The 11,559-nt window shown below is 43.8% G+C and overlaps 1 protein-coding gene across 6 annotated transcripts in view; it reads left to right on the top strand.

The window, feature by feature from the left end:
- The window catches only part of USP40 (ubiquitin specific peptidase 40), a 102,240-nt gene that overhangs the window by 37,141 nt on the left and 53,540 nt on the right, over positions 1-11,559 (top strand). For all 6 annotated transcript variants that reach the window (XR_001369898.2, XM_014585253.1, XM_014585252.1 and 3 more), the window contains 3 exons: positions 5,568-5,868; positions 6,874-6,955; positions 8,435-8,606. Coding sequence is in view for 5 of the 6 variants with exons in the window: in XM_014585253.1 (XP_014440739.1) it covers positions 5,568-5,868; positions 6,874-6,955; positions 8,435-8,606 (555 nt within the window). In the remaining variant the exon portion in view is untranslated. The remainder of the gene's footprint in view (positions 1-5,567; positions 5,869-6,873; positions 6,956-8,434; positions 8,607-11,559) is intronic.

Below are 11,559 nucleotides of genomic sequence, written 5' to 3'. Positions count from 1 at the left end.
TGTAGGGAAGAGACTAGGGAGAAAAAAATAGAAAGGTAAGACATTTGTGGGACACAGAGATGCTTTATTACCGTAGGTGGTGACACGTATAGTAGTCTCAACTGGACTGGCTTGTGTATTTCATGTTGGGTAAATTCTCTGTATAAGCTAAATGATATATAGCAATTGAATATATAAAAAGTAATAATAAAATACAAGTAGCATGGAAAAACTAATTCAGTCAAGTTCTTTATTAAGTATCACTTATTAAGTTATTTATCGTAGAACTAAGAGGTAGACCAAAAAAAGAAAGGAAGGGAGGGAGGGGTAACCCCAAATCACAGCAGTGAAAATAGTCACTGAGTTCGTACCCCGAAGGGTATCATATCACTTTATTGATAATGTACTTTTTTTAACACAAAAATCTTACTAAGCTTGGTGGTGAGCTGGTTTCGTGACTATAAGATTAGATGCAAAAACAGATACTGCCAGTAATAAGAGAGAACAGCTTGAAGACAAACAGGCAAAGAGGAGGACATTAGTAAACATTTCCGAGAAGTTTCCTATAGGAGCAAAGCATGTTAGTAGGTGCACACACATTCGGATTGTTTCTGTAAATGTTTTGATGTATTTCCAACAGTTGTTTGCTATTTGAGTATGTCTGTTGACTCTTTTTCTGTTATGAATTGACTGTTCCATCTTTGATTATGAATCACATTTTTCTATTTCACTGCATGTAATATCTTTTTAATATAAATTTTTATTTTTTAATGATAAGTTTACACATTATAGTTGTGTGTGTATATGAGGTACAAAATGATGATATGATTTACGAATATAGTATGGGATAATTAAAGCAGGTTAATTAACGTATCGATCACTTCAAATACCATTTTTGGTGGTGAAAAAGCATTTAAAACTTACTCTCAGAGATTTTGAAATGTACAATACATTATTATTTACTATATTCACCAGGCTCTGCAGTGTATCTCAACTCCTGGCCTGTCTTAATTGAGGCTTTGTACTCTTTGACCCTAGCCTGCCACTCTCCCCGCCCCCAGGATAATCTGTTAGGAATGAACATTGGGATCAGGTGTTGTAGAGACTCTGGATTATATTCTTTTTCTCCAAAAAATTTGCATTGCTTTCCAATGAGCCCTTGTATTGTATTTGAACCTTCTCTATCCTGTGGAAGCTTCACTTTGGGCCTGATAGGGTGTATCATTGTAATTTTGCCTTTAGTCCTAGGGAATATCCCTTAGTCCTAGGACGTGGACCTTCCTCTTAAGGGAAGACATCGCAAACTGGCCTGCAGTCCCAAGCTAAGAATAATCTTTTGATTTTTTTTCGGTTTTGTTTTTAGTTTTTTTGCTATAGGGCACATGCCCTTGCTGGAGAGAGACAGTGAGAGAAAGTGAGAAATCATACCCCGGGGGGATGGCCACATTGTAGTTCCTTTTCCTCTGTTCTCTTCCTGGGATTGTGGCCATTCATGCACACATGCTCAGCATGATTTTCAAGCCTCCAGGTCTAGGACTTAAACCAGGGTTGACCCTGTGGGAATCCAGCACTGTAACCACCCTGCCACCTGCTTGCCCCACAATCTTTTTATTTTTATTTTTTGAAAGAGTTTTTACTGTAGGGCATGTGTGCTCGCTGAGGATAGAGAGAGAGAAAGTGAGAAATCACCCCCAGGGAGATGGCCATGCTGCTATCCCTTCTCTTTCATTTTCCTCTTAGGATTTTGGGCATGCATGCACACACACCTGGCATGATTTTCAAACTGCCAGATTCAGGACTTGAACTGCAGTCAGCCGTGTGAGAGTCCGAGTGCCGTAACTACGCCACCCGCTGGCCCCCATTCTTTGCCACTTTAAGTGGTTACCTTTTTTTTTTTTAAGAATTATTTTATTTAAATTTTTCCCTTTAATTTTTAATTTCAATTTCTTTGATACATTCAGTCATGTTACTTAGCTTGTAAAGAGAATATTCCAACATGTGTACATTTCTCACCAGTCCAGTTACCAGTACTGCAAAGTTATCTTCAATAGATAATAACCCATTTCTTTGTCCCATAAATGCCTTGCCTCTCATTTTATTCATTGTCATTATTTTATTTTTCACTTTTTTGAAGTTGACCAGAGAGAGAGAGAATGAAAGTGAGAAAGCAAGCTGCCAGTTCTGGGATGACTCAAATTGGTCAGCCATGTGGGAGTCCAGCTGCTTTAACCACCACGCCACCTGCTGGCCCCTAGTTGATTACCTTTAAAAGTAACAGAAGTACTTACGTAATATCCTCCATTTCACCTCTACAATGGTCACACCTGTTCCTGTAGAGCGCATGCCGCCCCCTCCCATCTACCAGGCGTGGTCTCCGGCTCCTCCTACTCCACAGCAGGCGGCTCCCTCAGAGGCTGGCCTCCTAGCTGCCGCTTTCCGCTGGCTTTCTTGGAGTCTTGGGCTATTCATCCACCAGTCAGGAGTTAGCCAAGGGTTTAGGGGGATTTTACACAGAGTTGGGGCTCCTTTATGAAACGTTCTTTTTCACTTTCTAGCTCTGATATTCTCGAGCTCTGTCTCCTCAACCCAGTGAGACCGTGTCTCGTTGGTAAGCTCTCCGCCACCACCCACTGCTGCCAACTGGGAAGCGGGGTGTGAACGCAGGATCCCCAGTTTGCGTCTCCTCTTTGAAACACTGTGTCCTTTCCACTTTATGCCCACTTTTAGGTACTCTTCAAACAGTCATCTTACTGTTTTGTCTAGAATCAATCATTTTTATCAGAATAGTTACCCAAAGAAAAGCTCTCTTCCATTACTAGGATCAGACTGCCCTGACATTTGAAGCTTAAAAATTCATCCTTGGGGGACCAGTAGTTGGTATAATCGCTATGTCGCTGGACTCTCATGTAGTCAACTGCAGTTCGAGTCCCAGATCCGGTGACTTAAACTCACACCGGGTGCATGTGCATGCATGCCCAAGATCCCGAGAGGAGAATGGAGAAGGGATTGTGGTATGGCCATCCCTCCTGGGGGGTGATTTCTCGCTTTCTGTCTCTCTGTCTTTCTGGTGATATAGAAAAAACCACACAAAAAAAAAAAAAAAAAAGAAAAGAAAAAGGAAAGAAAAATTCGTCCTTGGGCCAGCAGGTGGCAGTGGTTAAGGCACTGGGCTCCTGCATGGCTGACTGAGGTTCAAATCCTGGACCTAGCAACTTGAAACTCAGGCCAGGTGAGTGTGTGTGCATGCCCAGAATCCTGAGAGGAGAATAGAGGAGAAGGGATTTCAGTGTGGCCCTTTCTCCTGGGGGGGTGATTTCTCAGCAGAGACTTTCTGTCTCTCCAGCAAGTACACATGCCTTATAGCAAAACTCTCTCTCAAAAAATAGTTTGCCCTCAACTATTGTTTTAATCTTTTACTGCATTGCTAAGCAGATACTGGACAGCGGTCAGTTATAAATGATGGTGACTTGTTAGGCTCACAGTTGTGGTGGGCATCTCACTGGCTAGTGGTCCTTTATCACAACATGGCTGACAGAAGCAGAGAAGGCGGTTTTGTACAGGGAGAGAGATTTTGTGAGCAGCCATTTTTATAATACCCTTCTCTGTGGAACTAACCATTCCCGTAAGAGCAAAGACTCCCTCTCTGTCTGCCTCCTACAAGATGGCCTTGCCCACTCACGAAGGCCATGCCTCGGTAACTCAAGCCCACCAGGCCCCTTCCCGCAGCACCATTATACTGGGACTGAGCTTCCAGCACTGGAACTGCTGAAGGCCGACAGTAGCCAGACCACAGCAGCACTCAGAACATTCATCAGTCGGAGCTTTCCATTTGTTGATAATTTATTGTGCCTAAAACAAATGAGCTACAAGCTGTTCCGCCACCTGTTCTCGTGCACAGTATTAACAATATCGTCCTTGGGTCGTGTGCCCTGTGCCCTTCAGCTCGTGATAAAATGGTACTTCTGATAAGAGAGCTGATATTACAATGAATGACTTTCTTTCCAAGAGGAACATTAGAAACCATCTTTCCAGGTTTGTTGGTGGGGTAAGCAGATGTTACATTTGCTCCCCAGTGGTTTTCTGTGTAAAGTTAATGGCAGTGAAAGAAAAGGAGGAGATACCAGGCCACATCGAGGGGGGGGAGGGCAGAGGAGAGGCGAAGGGGAGGGAGGAGCAGTGGGATAGAGATTTCTCTTGATCTGTTAGCAAGAACTTGAGAGAATTCGGGATTGTGACTTAAAACTTGTTGTGCTTTGATTTTCGGAGCTTGCCCATGGGTTTCTGGAACAGACAACATTCAACTTTGTTAATGTTAAAAGATACATTAGGGATTTCTCGTTGTTTTTAAGCAGTTTTATACATTATGTGCATTAGGGCACAAGCGCTGACCAGAGAGAGGGAGAGAGGCAGAGACGGTGAGAGACCAAGGGCAGATGGCCACAGCACAATCCCTCCTCCTCCATTCTCCCCCAGGATCCTGGGTACACATGCACATGCACCCCATGTGATTTTCAAGCCACCATGTCCAGGACTTGATCTGCAGTTGTCCATGTGGGAGTCCAGCAGTGTGGCCACTACGCCATCTGCTGGTCCCCGAAAAGTTAGGTTTGTAATTACTGCTTTGCCCCAGCAGTGTCTTTTTGGATCACTGGATTAAAAATGATCTTTTAGAGTGGGCCCTGCGTGGTTTCCTTTGTTTTGTGCTTTGTTTAGATTACTTTTAAATATTTCAAAAATGTGTGTGGAACCGAATCTAGTTAAGTACTTTGTTTAAACGGTGTTAGTATAATTAAAATGCTTTGTAGATTTTGGCATGGCAGCTTTCCCCTTAGCTATTAGACTGCTTAATGGAACACTCAGGTTTATGAAATGCTTTATTACACTCAGATGGATTCCTTTTGTATTTTATTTTATTTTTTAGGTTTTTACTGTAGAGTGCATGTACTCATCAGAAAGAGACACACAGGGAAAATAAGAAATCAGGGGGATGGCCATGCCACAGTCCCTTTTCCTCCGATCTCCTCCTGGGATTCTGAGCATGCACATCCACACACGTGGCATGATTTTCAAGCCGCCAGGTCTAGGACTTAAACCGCAGTCAGCCATGTGAGAGTTTAGTGCCATAACCACCACACCACCTGCTGGCCCCAGATGGATTTCTCGTGCAGAGCTGGCCAGACTAAAAATAAAGATGAAGTTAGAAACCTCATCAGGGACCAGCATATGGTGTAATGGTTATGTTGTTGGACTCCCACGTAGTCGACTGCAGTTCGAGTCCCGGACCCAGTAGCTTAAAACTCACACCAGGCACTTGTGTGTGCATGCCCAGAGTCCCAAGAGGAGAATGGCAGAGAAGTGAGTGTGGTGTAGCCATCCCTTTGGGGAGTGATTTCTCACTTTCTCTCTCTTTCTGTCTCTCCGATGAGCGCACGTGCCCTTTAGCAAAAATCTCTCTTTTAAAACAAACAAACTAACAAAAAAGGCCTTATCAGAGAGTTGCTCTCCCTTCACTACAAATTCTGTTTTCTTTGCAGTTTTTATCATATCCTTTTTTTTTATTAACTCAGTATGTTTCTGTTTCTGTGTAGTTCTTACAGCTCCATTCTCAGGTCTTCCTGCTCAGTTCGGATGAGAGTACAGTCAGTCTGCTGAAGAACCCGCCTCTCCAGGCCAAGGCTGACTTCCACAGGAATGACCGGCACATATTCCAGATGCGCCCTTCAAAACCACTAGGGTCAGACGATAGCACCTCTTGTCCCCACTGGTTTGACATAAACGATTCCAGAGTTCAACCAATCAAAGAAAAGGATATTGAAAAGCAATTCCAGGGTAAAGAAAGTGCCTACATGTTGTTTTATCGGAAATCCCGGTTACAGAGACCCCCTGAAGGTATGAAAAGAAAAATGTTCCTATTTGTCTAGGCCAACGTCTTTAGGAGATAGACACCAAGTGCTGTTTGAATCTTTAACCCTTTTAGAAGACTTACTCTCAGGACGTTTTAAATTATTTTGAAGTGGACAGTAAGAAACATGAGAGGACCAGCAAGTGGTATAGTGGTGAAGGCTCTGGATCCCATGTGGCCAGCTTCACAGAGTCTCACACCTGATGGCTTGAGAGTAATGCTGGGGGTGTGTGTGCGAGCCCAAAATCCCGAAAGGAGAGCAGAAGAGAAGGGATTGTGGCATGGCCTCCCCCCGCCCCGCCCCAACCTGGGGGTGTGATTTCTCACTTTCTTCCTCTCTCTGTCTTTCTCTGGTGAGCGCACACACATTATATCAAAAAGTAAATAAAAAGAGGTCTTGGGGACCAGCAGTTAGTGTAATGGCTATGTCGCTGGACTCCCACATAGTCGACTGCGGTTCACGTGCCGGACCTGGTGGCTTACCCCTCACGCCGGGCGCGTGTGCATGTGTCCCCAAGATCCCAAGAGGAGAATGGAGGAGAAGGGATTGCGGCGTGACCATCCCCCCTGGGGGGTGATTTCTTGCTTTCTGTCTCTCTTTCTCTCTCTATCTTTCTGGTGAGCACACGTGCCCTATAGCAAAAGCCTCTCCAAAAAAAAAAAATTAAAATGTGTAAATATAAATATTTATCTGATCTTAAGGTAGACTTTTCTAAGCTTAAAACCAAGGAAAGAAAAAGAAACAAGACTAAAAGGCAAATGTCAAGTTAGTGGAAAACAGGAAAAGACATGACAAATTTATTTACACTCTCTTTAGAGTGCTTTATTTTTTGGCATCTATTATTATTTTTTTTGAGAGGTTTTGCTATAGGGCGCGCTCACCGGAAAGCTTCTCTAGCTCCCAGCACAAGTTCTCTTCTGTCTTCATGCTGCCTCTTCGGCATCCAGATTTAGTTGAGCCGACACGAGTTACTAACAAGTTTTGTTCACAGCTCGAGCTAATCCGAGGTACAGGGTTCCATGTCATTTGCTGAATGAAATGGATGAGGCCAACATTGAACTGCAAACAAAAAGGTAATTTTAAATTACTTTTAAAGTTGGAAGGGCTTTTCTGGGGAATGAAGATCTAAAGCAGTTATGACAATGAAAAAGAAAAGATTGTCAATGCAAGTGTTTATTTGGGTGTTGAATTTTTATAACGAGAATAACTTTTAAATTGAAATTATCTTAATCTGTGGGCTTAAAGTAAATAATGACATAAAATGGCTATTGCTAATCAGGGATCGAAACCTAAGACTAGAGAAATCAGTGAGCACGTGCAGAGTTGGGCTGAATGAATTGTCTCCTGGCCTGGCCGGGTTATTCCTGGATACAAGGAGAGCCCGTCCTTGTAGTCCTGCCTGCTATCTAGGCAGTTCTGCAGAACCGGCACGTGCCGACAGCACCAGAGGAAGGCCATGTTCCAAAGGAAGGATTCTACAGTGTTAAGCTTGGGCAGAAGGGATGGTTTGTGAGAACTTGCTTGTCTCGCTCTTCTCTTTTAGGGCCTGACCTTGTTCCCTGGCTCTTTATTTGCTCTCTGACAGGGCCAGGAGAGTTTGGGGTTAGAGAAATGGAGGTTCCCATGGTCTCCTTGTGGACTCAAGTGGCCAGTAATGTGGCAGGGGTTGCCCCACATTTTATCATGGACTTGGAGCCGGGAGAAAATTAGCGTGGAATTCCGAGATCAGAGTCACGCTCAGCAATGACCAAGACCCTAAAAAGACAAAGATGTAACCAAGTGAAATATCTTAAATTCAAAAAACAGTATCCAAATTACCTTATGTTCAAAAAATAATCCAGTGACCTGGATTAGGAGTTGATGGTAAAAATAGAAAAAGGCAAAACAAAGACGACAGATTTTTGGTGGTAGTAGCCAGCCAGCCTGAGAGACCGAGTAGATGTGGGCGTCCGGAAAGTGGAGGCTCTCTCCGTCTACGTCGCTGGTGCTGGGCCTGCAGCACTGAGGTGGTGACAGCCGCGCGCCAGCCCCAGGCTGGCCAGCCGCCTGCTGCCTAGGGTAGTGTGTTTGGTACCACATGGAGTCAGCGGGGTGGATTCAGAGCAAGGCAGCCAGCACCAGGTTGACGCTGAGGTTCAACCTGGAGGCCGCAGACTCAGGAACCCCGTAGTCACCCTGAGTGTCTGTGAGAGTCCGTGGAGTCTGGTCACGGACACATGACCCAGAGATCGGTGAACCTGCGGGTTAGCCCGCTTAGTTGGGCAGACCTCCCTCTTCATTCATAACAAATGCAGTCTCGGGGTTATATTACAGCATTTGTTCAGTGAAATGTGCTCAACATTGCACAGTTCATGCAGCTTTCCCTTGGAAAGAACTCAATTTTGCTATTGATTTTAAAACAAAAATGATCATTTTGGCACATAGAGTAGGACTTTGCTTAGGTGGAAAGGAGAGCTTATATTATAAATTAAACACAAATTTTTCGTTTGAGATTAAATGCAGTATCTGCTATGGAAACGTAGTGTTTATGCACTTTTTATGCCTTATTAAAGGGCAGAATATGATTCTGCAAACAATAATATTGAATTGCATCTCCACTTGGGCCCTCAATATCACTTCTTCAATGGGGCGCTGCACCCGCTCGTCTCCCGATCAGAATGTGTGTGGGATTTGACCTTTGATAAAAGAAAAACTTTAGGCGATCTCCGACAATCAACATTTCAGGTAATTCATCCTTTCTTTGAATTAATTGATTTATTTTTTAATTTAATTATATTATTATTATTATTATTCTCTAATTTGACCAGAGAGAAAGAGAGAAAAGGAAAATGAGAGAATAAGCCCACGTCCAGGACTTGAACAGCAGTTGGCCACATGGGAGTCCAGTACCTTAACCACCATGCCACCTGCCAGCCCCCCTTCCTTTTAATTTAAGCATGAAATTCCATCTTGAGCTGGATTATCCATTTCATCCTATTTAGGATACAACTGTTTCTTTTTCTTTTCTTTTTTTTTTTTTTTCCTGAAAGATTTTGCTTTAGGGGGGGCTCACCAGAGAGACAGAGAGAAAGCAAGAAATCACCCCCCGGGGGTGGGGGGATAGCCACACTACAGTCCCTTCTCCTCCGTTCTCCTCTTGGGATTTTGGGCATGCACATACATGTGCCCAGCGTGAGTTTTAAGTCACTGGGTCTGGGGCTCAAACCGCAGTCGGCTATGTGGGAGTCCAGTGACATAACCATTACGCTATACTCTGGTACTCTGGTCCCACAACTGTTTATTTTTCAAAGCTGCTTAGGAAAATTCTACATCTGCCACTTATAGAATGTTACCAAATTTTCTCTCCTTACTTGTAAGTCACAGTTCTTACTAGCAGCTTTTAAGGGAGAGAGTCAGGTCTGGTACATTTTATTTGGTGGGGGAAAAAAGTGTATGTTTATCTCTCTTTTTGGAAAATGAATGAAAGAGAATTGTTTTTCCAAGGGACTAAGTAAGTAAAGATGAACGTCAACCACGGTAGCAGAGTGGTAATACAGCAGTCCCCAAGCTGAGGCCACATGGGTGGCCCTGGGTTCACTTTCCAAGTCTTCATGGCTGCCTGGGGCCGGGAGCGGGCTGCTGCATGAGGACCCTGTTGGGGTACCACCTCTAAACTCTCAGAAGAAGTCATTTTTTTTTTTAAAGTTGTATGTGGGACCAGCAGTTAGCGTAATGGCTATGTTGCTGGACTCCCATGTAGTCGACCGCGGTTCAAGTCCCAGACCCGGTGGCTTAAACTCATGCCGGGGACATGTACATACGTGCCCAAGATCCTGAGGAAAATGGAGAAGGGATTGCTGCGTGACCATCTCCCTGGGGGATGATTTCTCACTTTCTCTCTGTCTCTCTGCCTTTCTGGCAAGCTCACGCGCCCTATAGCAAAAATCTCAAAAAAAAAAAAAAAAAAAAAAAAGGTGAATGTGTTGCTTAAAACCAAGAGCTACTAAACAAGTGAAAGTAAGTAAGTAATTTTGTACTTTCTTAGTGTAGACTAGCATTTATCAATAAGCTTCTCAAGTAAAGGAAAATATTTACTAGTCTTTAGTAAGAACAAGTTGTTGGAGACATGACCACAGTAAGTCCAGTGGCGTGTCCAGCTGTGTTAATGCTGGTAGTAATGAGCAGCGCTCTTCGCTTCCCTAGCAGTGTGTCCATGTAAATGACGTGGTCTGGTTCTTTAAGCTCGTGTGGACAGGCTGGCCCCACTCAGGAGGGGAAGAAAAGATGGTGGGCAGAGCTCAGTGTCTTGCCCCAGTCAGACATCTGTTAGGGGTGGCACCGGGAAGCCAGCCCTCGTCTCCTCCTGTCCACCTCGTGTTCTGTCCCCTTTGTCACAGTTCTTCAGCCCTCACTGCTTCCTGACCAAGGAAAGGGAGCTAGAACATGAGTGCTTTTGGGGTTTTATCCCAGAAATCACATAAGTGAGAAACTGTATCACTCACCAAAGTTACTACCTTTCTTTTGATTTTCTTGTCCAACTGAGAAAAGCAAACTGATGTCTTTTTTAACTTTAGTTGATTTGAATGTTCCATAAGTGCTGGATCAGTCTCAGGATTTCTAAAATGACCCAATATTTGGACTTTTGCATTAAAAACTCCAGTCAGTTCCGGCAGTGTTGATGTAGGTAGGTGTGAGGATCTGAGCCTGTCCAGGGAACATTTCAAATGGATCTGACCTTCACCTCCCTGAGTTTTCCACTCACTGTGCCTTGTCGTGTTTTAAACATGTATTCCGTTTATCTCAGAAAGAAGCCATTGGCAAGTAGCCATGAATCTGACACAGGAGATTAGTTTCTCGGGAATATGAAGTTTCTTTTTTGTGTTGTTGTGGAGTATGTGTGCTCTCCAGAGACAGACAGAGAGGGAAAGCAAGAAAGCACTCCCCAGGGGGATGGCCATGCCACAATCCCTTCTCCTCTTGGATTTTGGGTACACACGCACACATGTCTGGCATGTTTTTTTCCAGCCACCAAGTCTGGGATTCAAACCGCACAGTCGGCCACGTGGAATTCAGCCACCACAACCCCATGCTACTTGTTGACTCCCCAAGTTTCTTTTTAAGAGAAGCACGTTCTGATATTATGCAGCAATGACCTTTACAGGTGATATTTTGGTGAGGTTGCCAGTCTAAAGATTGAAACTTTTTTTTTTTTTGTATATACTTTCAATCATATTGTTTGGCTTACAATGAGACCATTTCAATATGTGCACATTTCTCCCCAGACCCGTTGATCAAAATATCTTTAACAGATAATGCCACGCCTCCCCATCCTGTCAATGCTCTACCTCTGCATCCCTTCTCCAAATGTCCTTCGTTAGGCCCCACTCCTCCACATACACCTCATCTGACATTCACACCCATCTCTTGTGATTGTTCAACCATTAGTCAATCAGTTTCAGTCATAAAATGCAGACATACGGTATATGTTAAGTGGGGACATATAATATCTCTTCTTCATAGCCTGGCTTGCCTCACTCAGCAGTAAATCTTCCATATTCTTCCACTTTCTGTCAAAAGCCAGGGTTCTGTTGTTTTTTATGGTTGAGTAGTATTCCATAGAGTATATGTGCCACAGTTTTTCAATCCATTCCTTCATACGGGGGTATTTGGGTTGGTTCCATGACTTAGCTATTGTGAA

Source organism: Tupaia chinensis, unplaced genomic scaffold (assembly GCF_000334495.1).
Source record: "Tupaia chinensis unplaced genomic scaffold, TupChi_1.0 Scaffold149383_1, whole genome shotgun sequence".
In the NCBI taxonomy this organism is placed as follows: Eukaryota; Metazoa; Chordata; class Mammalia; order Scandentia; family Tupaiidae; genus Tupaia; species Tupaia belangeri.
This window is presented reverse-complemented; position numbering and strand designations above follow the sequence as displayed.